Source organism: Cebidichthys violaceus, unplaced genomic scaffold (assembly GCF_023349555.1).
Source record: "Cebidichthys violaceus isolate CVI_PGR_0920_01 unplaced genomic scaffold, fCebVio1.0.p SCAF_75, whole genome shotgun sequence".
Lineage (NCBI taxonomy): Eukaryota > Metazoa > Chordata > Actinopteri > Perciformes > Stichaeidae > Cebidichthys > Cebidichthys violaceus.
The window spans coordinates 568013-595962 of record NW_027176959.1 but is presented as its reverse complement, the minus strand read 5'-3'; the positions used below and the strand labels follow the sequence as shown (position 1 = coordinate 595962).

Below are 27950 nucleotides of genomic sequence, written 5' to 3'. Positions count from 1 at the left end.
AGGAAAATAAACTGATCAATGCTTCTGTGTTGGGTTCACATCTTTACTGAGTCACAGTTCGAACATATTTCACCAGCAAATGACAGAGAAGGAAACACAAAGATGAGGGGGGGGGGGGACATAAATCACAAAAAGAACTAAAATCTGTAAAAGCTTTTTTTGTCATTGAGAAATGATTGTAGTTAAAAATCTGTGTTGTACCGAAAGACGAGCAGACGATGAAGAGGTGTCCTACACTAACAGCTCCCCTCCCTCTCTGGTAGAACCCCCACCTGCTTCGCTTCTGTGACACCGTCAACGGGCAGCCGCTCTGAATTCCCTCCTTCCTCTGGCTCCCCCATGTGTTAATGTACAGGTGGTGCATGACTGCGGCTGACGTGGATACATTCATGACTGAGGCAGGGACACCGAACACAACGAAACACACACTTAGCAGCAACAAAAACAGCAGAGGTGAAGGGACGAGAGACGAGAGCAGGACAGGGAAAGACACAGACTGCTTCCTGTCAGAAGAATCACTTTTGACTCTCTGGGACTCGCTGAGTGCTTCACCGCGTCGGACAGACGGCAGGATCCCGTCATCTCGTCTTCCATCTGTTACATAATCTGGATTATCTTCATCACCACTTCCTCCTCCTCTAAAAGCCACGCGGCGTCACGGATCTGCAGACCTCTAGAGGTCAGCAGATCCGTGACGCCGCGTATGCGTGCGACATGCGATCCGACTGCGCCGATACCCGCTCGCACGCGCATCGGCCCGGCCGGTTCTTCCGTCCCGTCGCAAAGAGACAGACGTGGAGAGGAAGAGGGGATTAGCCTCTCGTCACGCCTTCTAGTTCCTCTCTCTCTCTCTCTCTCTCTCTCCGTGCGGGACAGAGAGTCCGCCTTCTCTCCTCTCAGAGTCTGGCCGCTAACGACCCCTGTGACCCCCTGACCCTAGCAGAGGTCGGAGACGTAGTCAAAGTCCTTGAAGTGGTCCTGTTCCTTGCGGGAGAGGGTGCGGCGCTCGCGGGGCGGCGTGAGGGCGGGAGCCTCGGCGGTGAACTCCACGTCGAAGTTGCTGACGTCTTCTTTTCCTCCGATGTTGGGGACGAACGGGGGCGGGGCCTTCCTCTGAAGAAGGTCCTCCCAGTTCATACCCTAAACACACAGGCACGTTCAGATCCTCATCAACGACTCTCTCCGTGACATTAAGACTAAAAAAACAAAGTCTCACCCTGAAGAACGGTTGTTTCTTCACGTCTTCGGCGTCCTTTTCTCCAGAGCCCAGACGTCTTTCTGGATTCCTCCTCAGCAACTAGAAACAAAAAGCAGCACCTTTTATTCTTTGTTGTCTAAGTGACAAGTGACCAAAAAAGTGCTTAAATGTGCATATTTTTCAACATCACAAGCAAAAAAAAAAGGGATAAAAGGTCAACTGGGCGGAGCCTGACCCGTCTCATGATGCCGATGGCTTCGGTGGAGAGGAAGCGAGGGTAGCGCACTTCGTCGTTCACTATGCTGTCGAAGACCTCCTCCTCATCGTCGCCTGGGAACGGAGACTGAAAGAAACCGACACTTTAGTTCGCATCGCATTACATATCAGACCTCGATGAACTCGGTCCCTAAAAGCCTCGATTGAATTATATATGAAAATATATTACCAGTCAATCAAAGGATGGATGTTACGGCACCACCTAAGCTCAGCCTGTACGAGATTGTGCTCCATTAGGGGAAACAGGGAAAAGACGCCCGAGCCACAGCCCATCCGTCAGTATTGACACCACTGTAGTGATGCCAACCGCTGGGCGATTTACCGCCATTTTACTCTCTTTTTCCAGCCAAGCTAACCACCTGCTGGCTGTAGTTTTACATTAATCACACAGACATGAGGGGTGGCCATCTTCTCATCTAACTCCTCCTTGACATTAATGTCTAAAATCAAAGCATGCAGAGGTTGCCAAACATCTCCTCGTGGTCTTTGATAAACACTTTGTCAGTCATTAAAACCACTCCAGCTCTGTATTCTCACCTCACCGACCAACATCTCGTAGACGAGCACCCCGAGCCCCCACCAGTCCACCGCTCTGGTGTACGACGTGTCCGTCAGCACCTCCGGGGCCAGAAACTCAGGAGTCCCACAGAATGTGCTGGTCCTGTCCCCATAACCCATGCCTCAAGAGGAAGACGAAAGTGTGAGGGCCGGAGTAGATTTTCGGGGCGACACAGGGGGCCGGTACGATGAATCAATAACTCACCTTCTTTACAGAGCCCAAAGTCGGCGATCTTCACGAAACCCTCCGTGTCCAGCAGCAGGTTGTCCAATTTAAGATCCCTGACAGAGAAAAGGAAGTGGATTTATGTTGCATACTGAGGGAGTATTTGTTCATCCTTTTTGTAGAGTATGTGCAATTATCCAAGTACTCACCGATACACAATCCTGTGGTCATGAAGGAACTGCAGACCCAACACCACACAAGCCGAGTAGAACCTGTCGGATAAACCACGGACAGAGAATTCAACATATATACACGAGTACATATTCACGCTACATACGGACGAATACACATGGAGCTTTCCAAACACACACACACACACACACACACACACACACACACACACACACACACACACACACACACACACACACACACACACACACACACACACACACACACACACACACACAGCAGAACTCACACAGCACGTGGCTCAGAAAAGACGTCGGCGTGTATGTGCATCATGAGGTCCCCTCCCGCCGTGTACTCCATGACGAAGCAAACATGCTCTGGCGTCTGGAAACATGCGAACAGGTTGACCAGGAAGGGGTGGTGCGAGCCGTTGACCGTCTCAAAGATCCGCTTCTCGCACATCAGGCTGGAGACAGACAGACAGACAGACAGACAGGGGGGGGTGAGACAGTGAGAACCGCGCGAGGCGAACGAGCTTCGTCACGCGGAGACTTTCCGGTCGCTACTAGTTACCTCTCCACTTCATCCCTCGCCACGATGTCTCCCTTCTTCAGGGCTTTGATGGCGTACAGGCTGCCCGTCCTTTTGTACTCCGACAGCAACACCTGGACAGATTCACATTTTAAGTTATTGTCAGTAATTTATCATAAAGAGACCAAAGCCATGCATTCAGTGAGCGCAAGGCACACAGGTTGTGCTGCTTACATTTTGAATATCGATTTTCATCTTTTTTTTTACAATATGAATATATGTTCAAATTTAGAATATTTGTTGACAGCCCTAATAAAAACGTTAAAGTTGTGGGATGTAAACCAAAAAAATCCCCTGTAGAGCAACTTTCACACAACACATAGCAAGTTGATCCAACAAAAACAAATAGCAATTCCATAAAACATATTGAAGAGTTAAAGTACTTTGTGAAGAGACACAGTTAGCATTTAGACCAGCAGCGCCAGGTGTGTTCATCCTAGGAGGAGAAAGTAAAGTTCGAGTACCTTCCCAAAGTGGCCCCTGCCGAGCACTGCTATCAGCTTGAAGTCCTGGAGGCACAGAGGGCCTCTGCTCGGTCTGAGAGAGAGATTAAAGGCAGATTATAGACGCCGCATGCAACGAAACACTACAGCATGTCATATTTAAATGTGCCTCAGAGACTGAGCAACACAGTAAAAACACTACATGACAGAACCTCCGCAGCGTCTACGTTGTGATTTGACTAATGATGTTCAGCATGTGACTCAAATCGGCATCACATATCACAGTATTTCATGTGCGGTAACAACACAGGACCATATTGTGTGGGGGTGTGATTCTGGTGTCAAGCTGTGTTGGCCATAATGCAAACAGATATGCTCAGGTGTGGTTTCCGTGTGTGTGTGTCTGTGTGTGTGTGTGTGTGTGTGTGTGTGTGTGTGTGTGTGTGTGTGTGTGTGTGTGTGTGTGTGTGTGTGTGTGTGTGAGAGAGAGAGAGAGAAATGGGTCCCCTTTGTGTTCACACCTGCGTAAAGAGTTCTGGGACAGAGATCTGGTTGGCTGCTCGGGAACAGGGACATCCGGCGTGGACGGGGGATCAGTGACCGGCGTCTGTTCCTGTGGGACACCGCAGAGACGAAGACAAGCCAGAACACCAGTGAAATGAGTGTGTGTGGCGGGACAAAGAAAATAGAGGGACAAAATGACTGCTGACATCTGTAACGCCCTTCCGTCTCAGCAGACAGACAGACAGACAGACAGACAGACAGACAGTTATCCGTTGAAGATCATCAGGAGCGGTTGCCAGATCCCCTGCTGGCTGACAGCCTCACTCCTCCCCTCTTCCTGTCCACTCCACCCCTTGCTCACTACTAATTAGTTCTCTAAAAAAACATCAGAGTAATTAATCCCATAATACTTCAACCCCATTGAACACACCATCTGCCACAGGCCCTCTACTCCTCCGACTCTCTCTCTCTCTCTCTCTGTGTGCTCGTCTAATTCGGTGTGTCTGCCGCTCTGCTCTCTAAAATGCAAGTTGGCTTTATTGTCGTGATCGTAACCAAGCACCGTATGCAGGCACTGCATCGCCAGAGCATCCAGAATATGACTGTGTAGTAACTCAGGATGTAAGGAAAAAAGAAAAGAAAAAAGAAAAGTGTGTGTGTGTGTGTGTGTGTGTGTCTATATATATATATATATATATATATATACATACATATGTGTGTGATAACATGTAATAAATGTAAGAAAAAGATAAATAAAAAGAAAAGATTATCTATATATATATAAATATATGATAACATGAGATTCAATCGCTCTGACTTTAAGTTATTATAATATTAATTCAACTCATGGAGTTCCTCAAGGCTCAGTGTTAGGCCCATTATTGTTTATGTGGTACATAAATTGTACATGCAAGTTTTCCAAAACATTGTTTTGTTGTGGTTAAAATATGGATTTTGGTTTCGGAAAAGCAAATAAAAGAGTTTGTTCGTTGAGCAAAGTGTCTCCGCGTTTAAGCGAAGCATCATCTTTGGTGATTGTTTTGGTGATTGCGTGTGTCATTGTGTTTTTATGTGCCGCGAAAACTTGTTTGAAATGAGAGAAAGTCAATACGCATTTATAAGGAACAAAGAGTGTCAGGACTAACGTATACAAATAATAACAATTACACAGAGGAACTGAAAATGCACACTTTGCAAGTTTCAAAATGTTTAAAAATAATCTAATGCAAAAATAGAAGGAATTATGATTACAATGGCATTTTTAACATCAAATAGGATGTGCTTTGTATAAAGTTTAGGGGCAATAAGCTCTCTCTCTCTCTCTCTCTCTCTCTCTCTCTCTCTCTCTCTCTCTCTCTCTCTCTCTCTCTCTCTCTCTCTCTCTCTCTCTCTCTCTCTCTCTACAGTTCTTCCTCTTCATGCCACCTCTCCAGTCCTCTCCCTCACATTATCACCCTCTGCAGTTTGTGCTCTTCACATGGGAAACTAACGCGGATTTGGCCTTGATCGAATTAAAGCTCCCCTCCCATCCAATTACGTCTCATTAAAGCCGTCTCCCTGAGTTTTCGGCTCTCCATTTCTCTGATCATTCATCCTCTCTTCGCCACGCTCCTCTTAGATTTCACTGCAGCAGCAGCACAGTGCAGCTGCCTATGACTAGAGCACTGTTTCTGAGCCAAATGCCGCAGGTAGGAAGTGAGCAGAATAGTAACGTGATAGTGTTAAGGTGCCCATCTTTTCCACCGTCTGAAAATCCTCTCGTCTGCTTCCCTTCCTCTTTGTCCTCCGTCCCTCTGACTCACCGAGGGAGCGGCTGCGTCCACCACGTCTCTCCGGATTTCAGCTTTGGGAGGAGAGTCGCTGCCCAGATTCAGCTTCTCCACTGAGATTTCTCTGCACACACAAAAGAAAACAAATCAGATTTTCTTTTACAGAAGCACAAATTAAAGCCCTTTGCTTGAACAGTTTAATCTCTATTGGAGGAGTTCTTTGTCGAGGTGTTGAGGTTTTAAAAACTAGAGGCAGCTGGATTAGAATGTTGGTATACAGACGATTGATCTTTTCCCCAAAACAGGTTGAAATGGTTCAGTCTTTCATGAGCTTCATTGATTTAATAACACAAATTAATGAATGCAAACCTCTCTTAATGTGTCTTCACTGAATTATGCAAAAAGTAACGGCACAGATAAGAAAAGGTACCGTTCATTGAGGCCAAATAACAGAAATCTGTCAAAAAATTATGATTGATTACATCTTTATCATAATTTGTATCACTTAGAAATTCAATATTTTTAAAAATGACATTAGAAGATAACTTTTAGAACCAGACTTGAGAGAGAGTGCTGTTTCGCATCATTTCTGCACTTAATGTCTCATTTCTCACCAGAAAGTTGTGAAATACTTAAATATAATCAAAATAAAAAATGTATGAATTAAAAAGCATTTTTAAGTGTCTTTTCTGCCGAGCAGCAGGCGTCCTGGTCACCCACCCTGTGCTCTGTGTGAGCGTGTTGCCCGTGAAACTGGGAGTGTAGGCGGGTGTGTTGCTTCCACTGGGGATGGCGTTCCTCAGCAGGCGGACCCAGGTAGCGATGTCCACGTTCATCTGACGAGCACGCAGGAAGGCCTTGCCTGAAACACACAGAGCGGAGTGCACCTAATGAACGGCACGCCACTAAAACGTCTCAGTACGGGCCGGATTCACTAGGAGCAGGAAATCAAAGAGGATCCATTCGTGCTAACTTCAGCATCGGATGGAGGAAGGTCTCCTGCTGAGCTTGCATTTCCTGTAAATGCTTATAATCCAGAAAATACCACAAGCCATTTACACTTCATCTGCTGCTGCGTCTCTCGACCCATTTGGCCTGCAGCTCCTTTAAACAAGGCAGCTACTGGAGCGGATAAACCACTCTGTTTAAGTTGTTGTTTGAGTTATTTCTGTTGGGATAATTGAACAACAATGAAAGAAAAACTGTGATGACGAAATGTATCATCACTGCTTGTTGTATGGTATCAATGCTTTTACCTGAGGTTGGGTAAAAGAGTATCTATATTACACTAATATCTAGTTTTTACTGAACACTCATTTGGCTTTTCAGGAGTTATTTAGGTTGCAGTGAACTTCAATAGGGCCAGATTTTAAAACCAGGAAATGATTGGCCAGACAAATTCAGCAGCCTATTTAAAACCCTTTTTCTTTTTTTTTTTTAGCTTTTGGTAATTCTTAATTTTAAACAAATGCAAAAAAAATTGCAATTTTATTGTTGTTATATATAATTAAAAAAAACCAATATATATATATATAATAATTATATATATATATATATATATATATATATATATATATACATATATATATATATATATACATATATATATATATATATATATACATATATATATATATATATACATATATATATATATATATATACATATATATATATAATTATATTTGGGAACAAAGTGCATGGACAGAATAAACTAGAATGAACGTCTCACTGTTGTACAGTAAGCCTCCACCAAAACTCAATGTGGTGCCTCTGAATATTATATTCTGCAACGACCACAACACACACAATCAAACACATTGGTTTGGACTTGCCAGTCTGGGCCGAGTTTAACTGTAAATTTAGATGTTTTTATTCCTTTATGGGTGAAGAGACGTTCTGTGTTTCAGTTCAGTGGCTGTGTGCGGATCTGAACATACCGTGCTGTTTAGAGAAGACTTTCTTCTGCCTCTGGAGTCTTCGGCCTCTCTCTATCACAGGGTTGAAGAAAATCACCTAAAGCAACAACAATATGTTAATACAACCAACTCATCTGCAGTGAGCTGTGGAGGCTAATATCTATTACACTTTACCTGTCACGTGTGTGTGTGTGTGTGTGTGTGTGTGTGTGTGTGTGTGTGTGTGTCCTGTACCTCAGCCAGCAGCAGCCCCTGTGGCTCCAGTTCCAGCTGGACTCGGTGTGTTTGGTTGTCCAGGAACTCCTCCAGCTTCAGGTACTTCAGAGCGCACAGGGAGCGGTAATCTCTCCAGTACACTGCAATCTCCATCTCCCGGGACTAATCGCACAAAAGAAACACACCAGGGATGTAACGTGAAGGCGTGATCGCTGGTCCAGCATCGAGTTTAGGTTGAATCACACCGCTATACAGCGATTACTGCGACTCACTCTCTCCAGGTCCACAATGAACGTCTGGTCCCAGGTCTGCTCTCCAACTGTCTTCCACACCGTCTGACCCACCACTGTGTTCTCCAGCTTCAGCACGGCGCTCACCTCCGCTGTGAAACACACACACACACACACAGGATCTGTTTAACATGTATTTATTATACGCTGTGAACATCTAAAAGGCACCGAAACAAGAAAAAGAAAGGAACCACTCACAGGAGAGCTCGTCGTTCTTGCCGGGGATCTTCAGGCTCATGCTGCTGGTGCTGCGGCTGTAGAGGCCGCTCAGTTTGAATGAGGGCCGTCCGTCTCCCAGAGAGTAAGAGGGAAGAACCAGCGGGGTGCCTCTGCTCCGCCCTGGGACGACCTCCAGCAGCCCCACACAGCCCAGGACATGCACCTGCAGAGTACCTGGAAGGAGAAAAAAATGAATTAGAAAGATCAGTGCTTGAAAAACGGACATCTAAAGAAAGAACTCAAAGTTAAAACGGTTTACAGTTTCTGTGTCTACCTGTGAGTGGGGACGGTTTGCTCATGGTGCTGTACTGGTTGTGGACGTACGGGGTGCTGTGGCGGGAGCTGAAGGCCGAGGAGGTGGCCAGCACCAGCTCCTCCTTGATGAGGCAGGCCTTGGGGTGGTCCTCGGGCAGCTCCTGCAGCCTCTGCTCCAGAGAGCACCGGAGCAGGTCCAGGCGCTGGGACGACTCGCTCAGACCGCACTGAGCCTGCAGACATCATTCAATGGTTTTTTGGGGGTTTGTTTTCTTTTTGTGACGTACAAAATGTATTGATGTTAAGAGGGGAGATTAGGTTGTTGCAGCAGCAATGCTAATAATTCAAAAGTAAAATAGTCGGCGTGACCCCGAACAGTCAACTATTTGATCGGCAGAGCCTGATTGGTCTGCCGATCTCACAGTCGCAGTGAAGGAAAATGTGTTCGGCTAAAGACACAAAGGAGCGTTCATCATTCAGAAATAACAACATGGCTGTTTCTGCATGTATTAATCAGAGTACTCGCATAAGAACGTAGCACTATGATATATTTGTGGAAAATTAAATTTGGACCAAAAGTTCTATCAAAACCACAAAAAACAAGCAGCAATTCAAATGTGCTAAAATGGAACAAAAACTGAGCATATGTGATAGAATAGTTCATAACTGCTTTAACAATGTGTGGTATGTAAATGTGTAGACTGTAAAAGTGGGAAAAATGGGGCGAAATGTTTTTACCTACAGATCAAGTCAAGAATTGATTTTTTTAAATTGATAATTTGGATTAGTTCGACATTTTGGGATACACGCCTAATCGCTTTCTTGCAGAGAGTTAGATGAGAAGATCAGCACTACTGTTAAGTCTTCAAATACAAAGCTACAGCCGGCTAGCTTAGCTTAGCTTAGCTTAGCACAAAGACTGGAATCAGGGGGAAAACAGCTGACCAGGTTCTGTTCAAAGCTAACAAAATCTGCACTTCGACGAGTAAGACATACTTATATGTGTTAGTTAAACTGAATAAACACACAAAAAGGTGGAATCATGAACAAAATGTAACTAATATGTAACTTGAAATTGATAAAAACATGTAAATCTACAACAGTCTTCGGTGTGTATCAGCGTTTACGAGCATTTATCGGCTCTCTGACCTCAGCCATGGCCTTCTTGTCTTGGACCTTTCCTGCGCCGAGCAGTCGCAGCATGTTCTTGGCCCCCTCGGCCATGGCGTGCTCCACGCGGTAGTGGTGCCACAGCTCCTCCACGCGCAGCTCCATCCCGCACATGTCCGGCTTACCTGGGACACGGCGCCAGGTTTAGTCATCAACGCGTGAACAACAGCGATATGCACGGGTGACGTATGTTGATCACTGGCACGGTCAGATAAATCACTTGAAATCAGGTTCAGGTGAGTTTGTCAACAGATGATATCGTATCTCGTAAAATATCTCAGTCTTTTCACTGAGGGGAGAATCTGTTGGGTGAAACAGTGGTTTCACATTTGATCACAGTTATTGAGGTTGGCTTGTGTGGAAGGGTTTGCTTCTTTTTTTCGTTTGTCCTGTTCAGGGGAATGCTCCATGGGCTCAAATATTTACCCTAAAACATGCAATAGTTTTGGCCACATGGGTCAGCGAATACGAGCTGTAAACACAACACCACCGCGTATCGTCACCTTTTAAGATGATACCGTAGTGGACAGTGGGTTTTTAAAATCATTTCGTTTAAGACGGACAAACGGCGCTAACGAGCGCTGTGAGAATGAAGCCAAACAAGAATGCACCAATACCAGTACTGGGTCCGATGCCGCGTTCAAGTACTGGTATTGGTAAAACTACCGCACCAGATGCCACTACAGCAACATGACATTAGCTTCTCTAAGTTCTAGATGATATGAATCATAGCAGCTTTAAAAGAGAGAAAAATAAAAGAGAATGGAGAGGAAACAAAAAGCTTGATCCTAAAGTCAGTCAGCTCTCCATCCTCTCCAGGATCACTGCTGCTCCCAGCTTCTGTTTCCCTCCATGCTCGCTCTCTCTTTCATCTCCGACTCCTTCCTTCACTCTGTCGTCATCTCTGACCCCCCCCCCCCCTCTCAGTCTCCCTCCCTTCCTGGCTCCCTGCATCTGTCCTGCCTCGTCTCTAACCTCTGCTAAATGAGGCATAGCTTTTAGTTGTTGGGCAACATCAAGGGGATGCAGGAACATCAATAAGGCTCCAACCTGAGAGAGCGAGAGGGCAGTAATGGAATATGTGCATGTGTGCGTGTGTGTGTGTGTGTGTGTGTGTGTGTGTGTGTGTGGTGACTCGAAGCCTGTACACTGTGAAGTTCTGAAGCAGGAATCGATCCATTACCACCCGTATCATAAAATATGCAGTGTTTATAAGTTTTAGAAGAGTAACAGGTGGGATGAAAGAGGAATCGGAAGATGAGAGCGAAGATGAAAAATGAAACAAAAAGCGTGATAGGTACTTTGGTTGTCCTCAGACTGCTCCGTGGCCTGCATGGCCTTTCGGATCTGCATGCGGATGATGTCGATCTTTGTCTTGCTGTCCTGCAGCATCTGCTGAGCCGTCTGCAGCAGCTTCTTGTCCTGCGGAGGGGACAGGAAGCACAGGAGGAAATCAAATAAGAGAGTAAAAGAAGTACATGTGACAGAATCTGCGGCGGACAGCGAAGTGAGCGACGGTCGGGCCAGACGAATACCTTGGTACCTCCGTTGGCATAGATCGGAATCATGTTCTCGGCTCCTTGTTTCACTTTCAGCTCGATGTTTAGCTGCCGCTCTAAAGCTGCGATGCGGTGCTGGTTGGCCGACATCCGATTGACGGACCCTGGAGACCTGGGGGTATCTGTGCAAGAGGAGGGGTTGGACGGTAAGAGGTCAGGTTACTGTTGGTGAAGTTGTCTTCTGGTGGCACGGAACGTTAAAGACCACCGATGACCATCATCTACTACCGCAAAGCATACAATAGGTTTGTATAGTGATTTCCTGCTCGCCTGGCACTAGAACGTCGGTGGACACTGTACCTTTGTTGTCATCGGGCCCCTTGACCACAATGTGTGCGTCCAGCTCCTGCAGCTGGGCCTGGAGGGACTCCAGCTTGCGCTTGGAGCTGCGGAGCTGCGAGTCCACCTGCTGGGCATTCCTCTTGTCGGTGGTGGCCCTGCGCAGGTTCTCCGCGCCCTCCTTGATCTTCAGCTCCTTGCGGATCTCCCTGCGGATCCTCTCGCGGTGCTCGTCCAGGCACTGCTGCACGCTGGAGTCTGAGAAGTCCGTGTTCTGGTCCAGGCCGAGCTGCTGGAGCACCGACAGCCCGCCCGGATCGCTCTGAAGGAGGAGGAGAGGAGGAGGAGGAGGAGGAGGAGAGCGCAACGGTTATGGAGAAGTCACAAAAGGAGAAGGAGCTCGAGAGGTGCGCAGAAGATTGTAGAAAAAAATTAAAGGAAACTGTATACAGCCCACTGCGTATGTGGGGGGTTATTCAATTTGAGTTGAAAGCAAAACAGAATCAAAAGGCGACATCCAGCTGAGAGGCGCTCAGCCGAGGTCACGGCAGACAAAGCTGGCAACGGTCGCCCCGCGCAGTTCTGACGAAGTGGAGCGCCGTGGGATGAAGGGAGGGAAAAAAACCAAAAAAACAGCAAACCCAAAGTGAAACCTCAACATGTGAAACCCATCAAAGCAGAGGCGGCGCTCGCGTCAGCTCCTCCTTGTCTGCTTCTGGATGGGTTACCAGTAAACATGCACACAGAGCGGCCACATGTATGGAAACGTAGCACTGGTGTGTGAAGACACTCACACATACCTATGTACGCAGTGTTTGTGGTTTTCACCCCCAAAAACACCCAGATATTTCACAAGGAGTCGATCGGTTCAAACAGGTTTCACTTCTCTGCTCATCAAAAAGATATTTTTACGGTGAGGTGATCAGCTGTAGTTTAAAGTAAACAACAAATACAGGTGGAATAAGATACTGACTATGGGATTACGACGATCATTCCTATTTATTAGTCTCCGTTTTGACAAATTTGTAATTAAGTATTAATTTAAATTTTATTTTATTTTTGCAGTGATTCCTGCATTAGTGTCCTCCGTGGGCTGGACATTTTTGCTTCACGGTAACTTTGACCCCCTGCTGGTGTTGATGCAACACGAAGGACAAGCAACATCGAACGTGAATCGGTGCTAACTTTAGCGAGCTAGGCTAACTTTCTGGGTGGAACACAAACTTGACAGCGTGACGTTGAATGTCGTCAAAAAGGGACGGACGCATTTAGTCACGAGCGATACTTGACCAGCGCTATGTGGCCTTGTTGAGACAACTTGTTGAGACGCTCAAAAGTCAGCTGACCACTGCAGCGCGAGACGGCAGTGGTCAGCTGACAATTTAAATTTCTTATTAACTTTAAAATCAAATTGTCATCTGTAATAAACAAATTAGAAATCCGACATAATATTCACGTAAAAGCCCAAGACGGGGGACAAAATAATGTGAACGCCTTGCCAAGCCCAACTGCACCGCCACAATAAAGGTCTAACAACTACTGCAGGTGAGTCTTAACTAAACATTCTGAGCTCTGCAAACAGAACATACCGCATGTGGCAGAGCAGTTGCATCTTAACAGTTAACATTACTGTGTTCCTCCCCTGTATATTGGCTCCTGTGTACAGGGAACCAAATTCTTCGTAAACCTATTGAAAAGTGAAGAGGTCATGCATTCGTTTAGTGTTCTGACATCAGACCTCATTAGATCACACACACACACACACACACACACACACACACACACACACACTGAGGACCGTCCCCCTCCCCTCTGCCCCAGTGTAAAGTGGGGGTGCTCGGGGCCTTTCACTGCACCATGCAGCCAGCCGTCCAGCTTAGCAGATCTGATTACAACTTCTTAGGTCTCTGTGTTTACCCGGCCACATGCGGGCCGGGGCTGCAGCTCTGCTCTCATTAGAGCCATAATCCATCTGTAACACAATACAAGTACGACAGTCAGCCACGGCCCCGGAGGCCAAACCTAACCACGTGGCGCAGGCCGAGCGCCTGCAGGATTTGAACCGCTGCTGCAATGCGACGTTACGTCATCGCACGGCTCCGAAGCGATGTTGGCGAGCATGAGTCCAAACAAACAGAGTCGTGAAGACTAAGAACGTGTTCGGTGCGGTCAAAATAAGTGTCGGTCCATCTGTCTGATTGAAGTGAGATGGAATGAGCGAAAACTTCATCTCATTACATGCGATACAACATATCGCAATATTATAGGTCATCGCAGTATTCAGCATATTGGAAGATATAATTGTATTGTGACTTAGGTATCGTGATAATATCGTATCGTTGGGGTCTCAATGAAACGTGTGTGTAGTGTCACATGACTAGTGTACATGGTCACATGACCAGAGCTGTTTACTTCCTGGCTGCACCATGACACAACAAATGCTGCATCAAAACAAATATTGGTTTTAAAGTATGCTTATCATTAAGAAATATACAAATCATCTTTAAGTAGGTTCTAGTGCTCGAACACCACCAGCCACTTTATCAGGTACGCCTGCTCAACTGCTCGTTCTAGTCAGCCAATCGCGTGGCCGCAACTCAATGCATTTAAGCAAAGTACAAAGGGTCAAGACGATCTGCTGACGCTCAAACCGAGCAATAGATTAAGGGAAGAAAAGGTGATTTCCTGCGACAGGCCTGAGAAGTCCTCGGTGCCGAGAAGGCCGAGGCAGCAACGCACCGAGAACGACAGGAAGGGAAGAGCTTGTGCTGTGGCGCAATCCTGTCGGGCACAACGCAACTTAATCCCTGGCGTTTTTTTACGACAAAGAACCTCTGGACAAGGCGTGAGTTAGCTCACACAGAGCGGCGAAATCACAACGACGCACAGGAATGAGAACTAGCGAGTGATTTCGCTGTCGGATGTCTTTTTTTTTTTGCAGGAAGTGAACGAGGAAGACGACAGAAAAGAGAAGGGCCGTAGTAGTGGTTCGAAAGAAAAAATAAAAAAAAAAGGGCAGCCATGCTGAGGGCCTTCTGCGGCCACAGTTTGCCTACCCAAGACTCTGTGTCACTCTGATCAGTGTGTACCGGGTCCCCCGGTTGGTCCCCCGGTTGGTCCCCCGACAGGTCCTCCAGTGTGTCCTCACTGGCCATGTTTGGCCTGCTTCTGGCTTCGCTCCGGGGCCTCCCCCCCCCTTCTCTCCTGTCACACACACTCGGCACCGACGGCAGCGCCAATCAGGGCAACACCGAGCGCTTTTTCCTGTCTCCTCAAAATCCAGGATGTCCTTCCCCACCGGGAATCGAAAAGGCGGTCTGAAACCGGAGCGAGTGAACGAGGCGGAGGAGAGGAAGAGAGAACAGCACAGAGCGAGCCCCACCTCGCTGCTTCCTGTTCTGCTCATTGCCAGATAGAGGCCGAGGCGTCATGCACTTTGTACACACACACACACACACACACACACACACACACACACACACACACACACACACACACGGGTGGTTTTGTAAGTGAGAGAGCTCACAGCCACTCTGCTTCCTGCTACTGGGTCTCCAAAGCTGTTGTGATAGATTGCTGTCATGTTACATGGACCATCAGACCATGTACGTCTTTGTTTGTGTGTGTTTTCAGCAGGTGGAAGTACAATACAGTCCACGTCTGCAGACATGTGCAGCAGTATTTCTATTATTTACATGCAGATGAATAAAGAAAATGAGAGAAGCGGACAAAAGAGAAAACACATTCCCACTATCAAGCGCTAGAAAGTCCTTCTACTGAAAAGGGACACAAACGGCACGCTCAGAGAGGAAGAGACGGACATTCCGCATAGAGAAGCGGGACGGCAGGCTGAGTCGCCACCTTACGAGACGTGAGCGGGTAGAGATCGGACAGACCTCCCCCCCCCCCCCCCCCCCCCCACGGACCTGTTTCTGGTGGTCCCATCGCTGTCTGACTTCTGTCCTCCTGTCAGTGAGACAGACAGACAGACAGACAGACAGACAGACAGACAGACAGACAGACAGACAGACAGACACACACACACACACAGATGCATGCACGGGTTGGTCTGACTCAGACGCTCAGCAGTGCGAGGTCACTGACCCTTCTGACCCCTCAACGTGTGGCAGATGGCTCTCTTTGGTGCACTCTCTCTAGCAGTCATACCACACGCACACAAAATGTGCTCATAAACACACACACACACACACACACACACACACACACACACACACACACACACACCACACACACACACACACACACACACACACACCACATCTAGTTCTTCTTATTCTCCCACACTGCTAGAAGGGAATAGGAAGTGAAATATTGTGAAGTCAATACATACAGCCGGTTGTTCTTGCTTGGCAGCGTTGTGATCAAAGACATAAATGCTGTGTGTCCAGTATCTATATGTAAAACTCTTTCCTTACCGAGCAGCTGTGGCTCTCGGGGCTTCCTCTGGGTTGTGGACAGGTGGCTGCAGAGATAGCAGCCCCCATGCATCCATTCTGTCTCTCCCCCCTTTTTTCTTAGTTTTTTTTTTTTTACAAATACGGCTGAGCTGTCATTGTTAATTCTGCTGTAATGAAACTGAAAACTGAACACTTCAGACCTGAAGACGAGCTGCTGTGAAGCCTGTAGCGCCGATCTGTCTCGCTCATTGTGTCCGTGACATAGATGCAGTAACTAAAAAACTGAGCACAGTATCAGGAACTAAGATCCCATCGGGTTTTACATACATGCTCTTAAAGTTACAGTCTCACCTGGTTATGACTGACACACACACACACACACACACACACACACACACACACACACACACACACACGGAGTAATTAACCACTAAATGTCCGGTTTATTTCCCCTCAAGTAGCTTTAAGATCAGATGAATCATCTCTTCATAGACATCAGCTTGTTCTAACTCCTCACTGAAGCTTATATGTCGTCAGACGGAGTTAAATATTCAAACCCAAGCCTCCATGTCCAACAGATGTATCGTTTGATACACATCTTCCAGCGTCCTGTTGTTGAGCCGAAAGACACGAAACGATCTGTAGAGCTGAGAGGAACTGCTGAGTGTGTATTTAATGTGGTGAAGCACAAAGTTGGGTTGGTGACCAGCAAGAGTACGCTAGATTTTAAAATGTATCCAAACGCTAGCAGCGCTAGCTCCAACAGTCGCTAAAATCCAGTGAGAAAGTCGCCAAGTCGGCAATGCTGACAGCCCGCCCCTTCAGGCCTCCCCTACAAAGCCACTCCCCCAAAAATGATCGTTATGAAGGTAAACGAGGAACACGGCTGTAGTTAATACTAGCAGCTAGTGGAATACTCTGGTGATGCGCAATGAGTGCTCGGGTAGAGTAGGTACCCAGACGGGTAGACAGGCGGGTTAACAGGCGGGTCGCTCGTCCAATCATCACATTTGGCCTGAATTCGGCCTGCTTGGGGTGCAGCAACGCCCCCTTTGGAAACATTTGGCTTGAGACACAAGAGATTTAGAGCCGACGCCGTCAGTAGATTGGAATAAATAAAGCAAATTCAAATTTGATTAAATGAAAGGAGGGATTACTAATATTGTAACATCAATTATTACATCATTGTAAACTGAATATCTTTGAGAGCGTTTCATACAAAAGCAGGTTTGAAGATGTCACCTTTTATAATGATAAATAACAACTGTTTTCACTGTTTTTCAGACATTTGTTTTTTAGGGCAAACAATTAATGAACTCATCAAGAGAAGAATCGGCAGATTAATCCCAAAATGAAAACAATGGTTGGTTCCAGCCCTGAAGCGATCCACATTATTGCACAGTTAATGGCCCATTCAGTCGTGCAACAAAACAACACAACAAGTCGTAGCGATGGCCGACTCGTTCTCATGTTCGTCACACTACTTCTGGTCTGGACAGTCCTGTGTGGTCTGCTGTTCTCTCTCTATTTTAGTCTCTTTACACCTTCACCCAGTTACTCGTGTTGCTCCCTTGTTCCTATTTTTCTTCCATCCTATTGCCAATCCGTCACACGCCGTCCTCTGTCACACACCTTGGTGACCGGTGCAGCCAGTGGGCGACAGAAAGCCGTCCCTTTGATTAAGTTTGAATGGCCCGTCAGCTCAACTCGTCTGTGTCTATAAATAGAGATAAATCCATTTCGTTGGAGTAGAGGCGGCGCTGGAATTCACCAAGTTGTCAGCCCTTACTCTCATCCGCTCACCTACTCACCAACACCTGCATTTCACACGCAGCAATAACAGTGATGGGGCTTTGGACCGGACTTTCAACCTAATTGTTACAGTGTAGTGTTGCCAAAAAAAAAGTAGTAATTAAATAAATGTACTTTAAGCTAGGTATTACATGGGGCGGGTTTGGGATTTTCCAGGAAGTTTACCAGTGATGAAACCATTGTTTATTATTAGGAATATGCAGATTAAAATAGTTCAACGCAAGGTCATGACGTGAGCTTTAGTGTGTGTGTGTGTGTGTGTGTGTGTGGGCCTTATTTTTGCAATGTGTGGCCTTGAAGATGCTGCAGGTGTCAGATGTTGTTGGAAGCTACAGCGACAGAAAAAAAGGCAGAGGAAAGGAAATACGAGTTTTGTGGTATTCTTAGCGTACAGTTAAGAGAGGAGATTTATCTTAATAGCGCCATTCATCACTGTGAGTCGTACAGTCGTAACACAGCATGTGAAAGAGAGAGCGAGACGGACAGAATTTGTGAGGAGGACAACTTTAAATTCTCCTCACATCCTGATGTCTGCACACAGCCTCATTCAGCAGACAGTGGGATTTGGGGTGAGAGGGTGAGAGGGTGAGTTGTGAGGGAGGGAGGGGGTGTGTCTCCCTAAAGACACACAAACACAAACATGTCTTTGTGCCGCCGCGTGGCAGATAAAATACAGCTATGGATACCAAACGAATGACATAAATAATACACTCTGATGGAGGAAAAGCTTCAACACACATTAACACTCGTACTGTACACACACACACACACACACACACACACACACACACACACACACACACACACACAGGACTAATGCACTGCAACCGGCTGGTAATGAATAAAACAGCACAGTCGGGCATTGTCAGCTGGATGTTGAGAGTACTAGCGGGAGGAAATGTTGCTCCTCATAATGTCAACACAGCAGATCAGATGTGGAGCGAGAGAGTTAACTCGGGGACAGCGTTACACTCGGTGAGCAGACTCTCGTGTGGGTGAGTGGGCCAATCGCAGTGCAGAGCGGCAGAGTCGAGTGTGCGGCACACTTCGGCGTGTTTTGGGCTGACCGAGGGGTCGGGAGAGCAGACGAAATCTTACTCGGCAAATCAGAAAACGACCGTAGCCGAACTCCCGGCCGATATCTAGCCCTACGATTGAAACTTCGGCCCTCTATGAATGAGTTAACGGCTTACAGAATGTACCTTGGACCGTGTGAGTGTGTGTTAGTGTGTTTCCTGCTAATCCCTAAAATCCCTCATATTCCAGGGGAAATTCTGTTGCCAAATCTCCTTTTGCGGTTTTACGGCGCAACACGGCTGTACGTATATCTGCCCGATGAAGACATCACGTGCACAAGGGGAGAGGATTCTCCCCCATCCGGGTAAACAGGTGAAAGACTGTGCAGGCGGCTAGGTCTGTGTGCGTGTGCGTGTGCGTGTGCGTGTGCGTGTGTGTGTGTGTGTGTGTGTCGAGGCGGTGTCCGCTCCACAGCTGGGGAGGAGCAGATCGGCATGAATGGCATCTTTGTGAGCCGGTCGATCTTCTCAAGAGACTTCGGTAAACGCTTACGTGTTTGTGTTCCCGGCTTTGTCCATTGTGAACTCCACGGCAACAAACAGCCGCTCTGTTCAGGCTGCTGAGGAATAAGACCCCCCCCGCCCCCCCCCCCCCAATAAGAACAGCTCCACAGTCCTCACGCTTAATCTGCTTCTGTCATGGTGCATGCAGCGGCAGACAGGTCAAGGACACTGAAACACCATTTTGACTGAGCAAAAAAGAAAATAAAAAACAGAATAGCGGTCGAGAGCTGGCACTGACCAGCTCAGATGTTAAAAAAGGTCCTTGGACCTGAAACACACAGACACAGCCTACTTTTCTCTGAACGCTACCTGCATACAAATAAGGCAGCAAACAACGTTGTTGACCTACAACAGTCAACCCGGATCAGGGTGCTACTCAGAGGACTAATGAGGCGCTTCACGGCTTCACACTCGTCGCTACTGTAACCTCTTTGCAGATTGGGGAAGTGGCTGATGTTGAAATATCTACGTGGAAGAGCGGGGACTAGAGATTATAAAGAGCAGAGAACAGCCTAAAGCGTAAGATAAAGAGGTGCACGACGAAGCAGGGCAGTAGGGAAGCTCCCGAGTCTGAGCTGCATGAAGACCGAGAGCCCAACGGAGGAGACCGTAATCAGGAAAAGTCGTTAAATGTTTGATGCCGAGTGTTTTTCAGATTTGGTTGCAACCAGCTCGCACAGCGGTGCGAGACGGGGCGGTGACGTGTGAGGTCTGCTGCTGCAGAGACTCACACTCGGCCTGATGTGGAGATTTTCAGCAGCCGTCCGATCGTCTCAGGGTCCCATTCTTCTAGTGACAGGAGCCCACAGGGCTTTAAGGCTTCTGGCCGACAAGAGTCACGCTGCTGCTTGACTTTTCGTACTTTTTTTTTCGCTCTATAGGTAAACAGACACTCGCACACATAACCGCGCACACGGTGCTGGGATCGCACCAGGTAACGGGGGAGTCGTTCTAGAAGAAAGACAAAAAAAAACACAACGATGCACTCAGTTTTCCAGTGTTGTGTTTCATAATTCAGCTCCTCAAATCTCACTGGAATGCAACAGCCCCAAACATGAATGAGATAAAACTGCCACCGGATTGGACCCGTCCCCCCCGTCCCGTCCCCCCCGTCCCCCCCGTCCCCCCCCCCCCGCTGCTCCCTGGGACAAATCCAAACTCAGATGTTGTGCGCGGCTGTCCGGGGGAGATCTTTAACCAGAAAAACAAACACACACGTGTGTAAATCTGCGGCCGTTGAGATCTCTGCCTGCCGAACTTGGCCCGGTAACGGGGGTCACATGGCGCGCTTCCTGGCAGATGCTTGGCCCCACATGCAATATGCTCGCAAGCCACCTGTGCAGCGGTTCAGGAGGGGACACGGGAGAGCGGGAAAGAGCCCCGCTGTGTAATGGAATGGTCGAGCAGGCATGATGGTAATGGACATGGAAAGCAGATTAAAAATGATTATGGCAGAAGGACTCGGGAGGATAAGAGGTCCATTCTATAATGCAGATGATTATCCCTCTCTGCCGCTGCTGTTGATTACGATAGCGTGGCGCTCATAAACACGGGACAAAAAAAACCACACGAGCGCAGTAAATGTTTTCATTCGTGTCGTTTTAATAAAAGTATGTTGGCTAATGAACACAAGAGCTCCATTAGTAGAGGCTAAGTGCTTTAAAGGTCGCTGTAGTCCACAGACGGACCCAGAAGATTGATTCTTTGTTTTCAGGTTTGTGCAGCTGTAGTGCAGACTTACGCACATTCTGTTTAAAAAGGATAAGGATGGAATTATTCTATGTTTTTCTTATTGTCGACAAATCCAGTAAAAAGACCAAAATCAATAATGCGTTAGGCCGTCCTAGTATTCAGTCTGAATACAATGTGACATCTAATCGTTAAATAGGTCCAAACTTCAGTATGTAGAAATGCACAGAGTGCAATTGTCTTGGCTGAAAAGTCCCGAAAAATGATTTCCAGTTTAAACTGTAAAAGATCCTAAATGTTATCACTTGACTTTGTTATTGTCATCTACAGTGGTTATTTGCATGAAACGATCAAAAGGATTAAGAAATAAATGAATGCATTTTCCTTTGAAAATCTTGGCATTAGCAGTTTTAACGTCGGCTGCTTAGAGCTGGTGTTAGGATGAAGAACAAGTCAGAACCTAAGCTCAGCCTTGCAGGGCTTAGTGCTGTGAACGGTGGAGGTCCACGGCACACAGAGAGAGAGAGAAGCTCTGGCTCCACCCACAGTACCCGTTAGAGGATGGGTTCACTATTTGTATTTTCGTGGGATTAATATCAATTTGTCTTTATGAAAAATATAAATGCCTTTCCCGGCGATAAGAGGAATAAGGAGGCAGCAAATATGACATGCTGCATTTTGTAATGAGCCCAAAAAAAAAAATCAGTCAGGTGAAAGAAGACGAGCTTAAACTGCAAGACGCTGCATCCTATTCCTTAAAAGACTCTTTGTTCTCCTCCGGTTACAGCTCTCGTAATCTCCCGCCCATTGTTGGCGCTGGATTAAAAGAAGCCAAACTCACAATGGCACCTGGCTGCTGTTTGTGGCCCGAGTGTCCCACCGCTCCAGCAGTTCAGCCTCAGAGACTCGAACAGCAACAATGGCTCCAGTTTGGGTTACATTTTGAAGGGTCGGCTTGTTGTCGGGCTACACTCTGTCTCTCCCTCAGGTAACACAACAGGTAATAATAGCTGTCCCCCCCCCCCCGTCTTTACGGCCTCTGGGCTGAGAGAACAGAACAGAACGGTCCACTGTTTCGAGGGCGGCATCGCGGGCCGAGCTCCCTCGAAGCCTCGGGTCTGTGCTTCCGCTCCGGCAGCACAACTCGCAGGCTATCACATGACCCCCCACCCCCCCCCACCCCCCAGCGAGCTGGCGGCAGGACTCCTCTCACATGCCTCAGGTGAAACCACAATCAGGTCAAACAGCCCAGTCTCTTTCTCTCTACTTCAGTTTCTACTCAAACAGCACGTGGCAAACGACGTTTCGCGTACATTTTTTTGCAACATACGGTTGGTTTTGCATCCCGCTGCCAAATGCTGCCGTCTGGAGTTAAGGCCTCGTCGCACCTTAAAGTGGCCGAGACAATTCAGAGTCCCACACAAGTGCAAGACTTCAAAAAAAGTGGTCTCCAGACCAGACTCGGGGTACTACAGCCCTCTTCAATATACACCCTCTTGTTGTTTGTCCCTCTTACGTCGGAGTGTTTCAAACCCGGGCCAAACGCCACAGGCTGTTTCACAAGCGCTGAGCCTCAGAGCCTCAGAGCCCACTGGCATTACAAAACCACTTCAGCATCCAATCAATGCCCGGCTCTCAGGCGGACACGCGGCTCCCAAATGGCTCCCTTGCTTTTGTGACCTTCCCATCCCCGAGTCCTACCGAGAGAAACATCATTTCTAGATTGAATTTACGATACGTTGCTCCCACGGCCCGAGGCCATTTCTCCAAACGTGTCCTTCTTAGCAACACATTCTTCAATCCTGTAATGCCACAATCTCTTAAAGCCCTAAAACACCAGCCGGCTTAGAAACAACCAGGATGCAGCCGAACACAAGTAAGCAGCATAGTTAGCAGCTAGTCTGTCCCTCACCAGTTTTTTTTATTATGTTCTTCCTTCTGTTGGCTTGCTATCAGTTATAACTAATCCCCTGAAAGCCGGTGGGATGACTAGCATACAGCAACAACAGCTGGTGTTCAGACCGGTCAGCGGAACGGAAACGGGCTCGGTGAGGAGGTCAGTAGGAGGGAGTCGTGGATGCTGCTTTGATGAGATACTTTGAATTTTTGGGATCTTTTATTGACATTGGCATTTCAGATATCGGCATTCCTCTGTCTGGCACTAATACGGGCCGCTTGACGGCACCCTAATGGCCCGTCTGGTTCATCGACGAACGCCATTAAGAGGTCTCGTCGATGCAGCAGTGATGAGTCCGCCTACTGGGGCGTCTGGGAGAGAGACAGACTTCTGCAGGGACAGTGTAATCCTGGATTCAGGCAGGAGGGACTGGATGTTGGGGGGGGGGGGACTGAGGGCACTAATGCCACCCGACTAGGAGGTCAGACACACACAGTGAAGTCCACTCTCCTAATCCTATTATCCATGGCAGTGGCAGCTGGAGACACACTCTATGGTGAGTGTGATGCAAGAGACCGCCGTGTATTATAACGCGTGTGAGACCATCATCAGTGCTGCTTCTTCTCACGTGTGTGTGTGTGTGTGTGTGTGTGTGTGTGTGTGTGTGTGTGTGTGTGTGTGTGTGTGTGTTCCAAAGTCTTTCGATGCCATTAAAGAAATGGACCGAGTTCGCCTCCGCTCTCTTGGATGATCAATAAAAAAGTAATTTGGTCGGGGATGGGAAGAGTTGCCTTCGCTCCCCACCGCTGAGTGGAGCAGCAGCAGCAGCAGCAGCAGCAGCAGCTGCTCCGACTCTTATAGATAATAACTACAGGAAACCGACCGAAATAAAGAATTCATGAGAGGGAGGCCGCGAGTGTATAGCTACCTCAAAGTGTGTGTTGTGCTATCCGCCCGGCGCAGAGCTCACATCCAGGAGAGACTTGATTTACATTCCTTGAAGCCAAACTAGAGGAGGGTCGACATCGACGCGGGAGAGGCAAACAAGAGATAGATAGATAGATTGAGAGAGAGAGAGAGAGAGAGAGAGAGAGAGAGAGAGAGAGAGAGAGAGAGGGCAGAAAAGCACTAATGGTTGAGCTACACTTTACACTGATGGCCTCCTTCTGTGCATATATGGATAATGTGTTTTTAACAAAGAGAGAGAGAGAGAGAGAGAGAGAGAGAGAGAGAGAGAGAGAGAGAGAGAGAGAGAGAGAGAAAAGACGGGGTCGTTTGGGTCGTTTTTCCTCTGTGACCTCAGACAGGATGTGTGTCGGCAGCAGCAGAGCCTTGATGAGGTATTCAGGAGAAATAAAAAGGGGAAAATGTGATGAAGAGAGTTCAATCACCCCGCCGCCGCGCCTCGGTCCACTCTGTTCGAGCCACCATTGTTACACAGGTGGCCCCTTGATCTCAATCAGCCGTCCGTTACTGCCCGTCTGCGGGACCGGAGTAATGGCGGCTGAACCCATGTCATCGTCACAGCGGGAGGCCGGACGCACCGCCGGAGCACGGCATCGGGCGATCGGCGAGGCGTTACGGGCCGCAGAGATCTTTAGAGGGACCCACAGTTAATTGCGCTCTCTATGACTCATGATCTACTATTCTGTTGATGCGATATAATGGCGAGCTAACAGATAGTGGGACATAATTAGGCATTCAAAAAGGTGCACTCCACCAATTTACCACAGGAAGTTCAGTTTACTTTTGGAGAGGAGAGTTACAGAGTCCGTGAAAACTAGTCGGAACATTTCAGAATCTGAGAAAATAACTCCCATTTTCGGAGACTACAAATGGACAACAGAAAGCCTGCGTTACAAATTGGTGCAGGTTTTTAGAAAGACATGGGCCTTTACAAGGCAGGGGGAGTCTAAAAGGAAGGAGCTACAGATTTGCAACGCTAAATGGCAGAACTAGGGCTTAGAAGGTTTAGTTCGGGTCTTTGAAAGCGGGGTTGTGTGAGGAACTTATCCACGGTCAGCGTGTTACGCCTTCAGTAGACAGCAGTAGGCACACATCCAGGGTTGGAGAGGCAGCAAAGCAATGTACTGCTGAGGACGGGGATTTCTGCAGAACGGATTTTAGACACCTAACACAAAGGCCGACCTAAAAAAAAAAGAAATCGATACCAGCTTAGGTGTGCGATACCTTTAAAATACTTTCTGCCGGTTTACCTCGCCGCAGAACACGGGGGTTTGCTGGTCCACCGCTGCCGGGGTAGTTTAGTGCGTTCGTGTTATTCTGTCACTTTGGTGGATCCGAACAAAAGTATTCTAAATATAGCGTACACTTAAACTGTAAAATATGCTTTGCTCCCGCGCAGTAACTCCTGTCGACCGTCACCTGTAGGTACTAACACACAACACTACGGTTGAGCACGACCCCACTTCAAAAGACCGTTACTATCCCTTTAAATGTGCTTCCCCTTATTTACAGGAAGCTTTTTCCAAGGAATCAACCTGCAGCGGAAAAAGATGTAAAAGCGTCTGTTGATAACCGCCGTAAACCCACACGCAGCGCAGCTTTCCAAGAAACACCGGACTGCACCTTCCCCATTCAGGGAAACCACTAAATGTCACCGAAGAAGCCCGTCTGCGCTCACAACACGTGATGGAGCGGAGCGTCTGACAGGCGGAGTGAAGGAGGGAGAGGGAGCTGCTTCACTGTGCACTTGTTGCCTTGTGTTAAACCAAACCCATGTAGACGGACACAGAAGGTTACGGCTGTATGTACTGTTTGTGTTTCAGCTGTGTAGAAAGGTTTGACCTTGTGACAGCACGGCGGTTGCCGACTGAGGAGCGATGCGCCGGCTCCCGGCTCCTGAACCGGCACTCAGCCCTCTGAATTTTTAACGTCCCCCCCCCCCCCCCCCCCTCCGGTGCGTGCTGAACTAGGCTGACACCAGGGTAACTGTAACCCAACCCCTCTGAAGCAGACCAGAGGCTCCAATGCCACAACGCCTCCCATGACTCACCACAGACTCCACCCGAGGCTCACCGCTGTGTCGCAAACGGGAAATCATTGCTTTGAATTTGGGTGTCTCTGATCTGTATCAGGGCTGTGGAGGAAGTAGTGGCTGTAGTGGAGATGAAATGGTGTTTATATAGTGTATTGTGAGTGAAATAAACTGCAGGCTTAGGCTAAGTTTAACTTGCTGCTGTCTTCAAGAATGCCAGTGTTCATTGGTGGAAAGTAACTGAGCACATTTACTCTAGTTCTGTACTATAAATAGTATTTTTTTCAGGGTATTTTACTTGTTGTGCTCCTTTAAACTTCTACTCCGCTACAATTCAGATGGAAACGTTTGACTTTTTACGCCGTTGAATGCATGTGACTGGTGTTAGTGAGCAGAAGAACACGATAGTTAAACCAGCGGCTCCCAACTTTTTTGAATCGTGAGCCCTTATGAAGAGCAGCGTCTAGTCTGGGCTCCTCCCAGACACCTTTTAAGGTGTGTGGAAGTTGTTTGTAGCTCCACTAAAATAAAATGTGTCCCTCTAAACTTCCCCCTCAGATAGTTGACTCGAAATTAAAAAAATATATTTCATCATAAAAGCAAAGACTAGCAAAAATCCCCAAAATAGGGAGTCTGTAAACATGAGAATCCTTCCCATACCTGGCAGTGAAGACTTGTTTTTTTCATTTCTGTGATATAAATGTGAGTATTTACCAGGCATGGCAGGTGTAATGAAAGACGCTATTGAATTGCATCATGGGAGCTGTAGGGCGCTTGCATTTCTTTTTTTTAGTGGAGCTTTTCACAATTTAAGGATTAAAAGTTAGGCTGTTTTGGGCCTCTGCAGCTTCTATTTAGACCATTACAGTCTTCTTATCCCTCATCAGAGTATTTTACATTATCAACATTCTACAGATATCAACGAGAGTTCATTAAAAAGAACATCTTCAGATGTTTCCCCACCTTAGATCCTCACTTGCACAGCTTGCACGGGCTTGGAGCTCCGATATGCGCACTAACACAGCGGCGTTAACACTGCGGGTAATGGAGAAGAAAAAGTTGGGAACTCACTTGTAGCTCGTTGTTATTGGCCATCATGTGCTGGGCAGGCAGCCAATTAGATGGCGACGCCACGAGACTTCTGCTGATGTTCCGTGTCACTTCACCGCCGTCAGATCATTGTGGGACTCATAGTTTGAACTCCTCCGGTGGTTGAAATACACGCAGTCCGGCGTTAGACGTCCTGTGAAAATGAAACGTAGAATATCACTCAACAGTCCCGGCGAGTGCGCAGTCTGATGCACAGAGTTGCGCGAGAAGTCAAATTAACGCACTTGTTAGAATCGGGACGTTTGGAGACACGACGCGGGAGCAGGTGAGCGGAGCGGAGAGGAGGAGACCATCACCTCCTGGCAGCAGGATGTCAACTCTTGGACTCTGATCTGCATCACGCATTGCAGTCCGTCCTGGAGGAGTACTGTGAGAGCGACCGCTGCTGCGGGCTGTCTTCTCATGCTCGGGGAGAGGGACAAAAAAAAAAAAAACAACACTGCGAGGAAACCCGAAACCCGCCCGGGATTCACCGCACCACTCCGCTCTGGTTGTAGGAGGAAGCTGAGGCCATGTTTCCCCCGCGGCGGTGCACTCCGGCTCGGCTCTGCGGAAAGCTTGAGAGCCGGTTGAGCGATGCTGGGGAGGAGGGAACAGATGTTAAGTTTAGCGTACCGACAGGGAATGCAACTTCCGGTTACAACCTTCAAAATATAACCTGTGTTGGTCGCGAGAGTTTTAAATATGGGATACAATATGGTTATTGTGGTGTACAATAGTGCTAGACACCAACCTACGTCACGGAGAATCCTTCTGAAAACGACGTCACGTTACGTAAACAATTAAGCTAGCAAACGTCACAAATATTGTGTGCTCAACAAATGACAACAACTTACTCACGG

General features: G+C 47.5%; 1 protein-coding gene across 5 annotated transcripts; it reads right to left on the bottom strand.

The window, feature by feature from the left end:
* Nucleotides 1-22: 22 nt before the first annotated feature.
* Nucleotides 23-27690, bottom strand: LOC137892081 (serine/threonine-protein kinase N1-like). 5 transcript variants are annotated; one of them, XM_068736989.1, is made up of 23 exons: nt 27333-27690; nt 27070-27241; nt 11626-11926; nt 11302-11447; nt 11068-11188; nt 9746-9891; nt 8616-8829; nt 8321-8515; nt 8105-8214; nt 7851-7994; nt 7638-7713; nt 6418-6559; nt 5731-5821; nt 3946-4037; nt 3446-3518; nt 2964-3055; nt 2680-2856; nt 2408-2470; nt 2238-2314; nt 2012-2154; nt 1434-1541; nt 1217-1297; nt 23-1140 (listed from the first exon to the last, which is right to left on the bottom strand). In XM_068736989.1, exons 2-23 carry the CDS (start codon nt 27094-27096, stop codon nt 937-939), a joined length of 2823 nt encoding a protein of 940 aa, XP_068593090.1. In that variant the 5' UTR covers nt 27097-27241; nt 27333-27690; the 3' UTR covers nt 23-936. The 5 variants fall into 5 exon arrangements, with proteins under 5 accessions (XP_068593090.1, XP_068593092.1, XP_068593091.1 ...); XM_068736991.1 differs by having other exon boundaries at nt 27405-27690; XM_068736990.1 differs by having other exon boundaries at nt 27070-27690.
* Nucleotides 27691-27950: the final 260 nt, after the last annotated feature.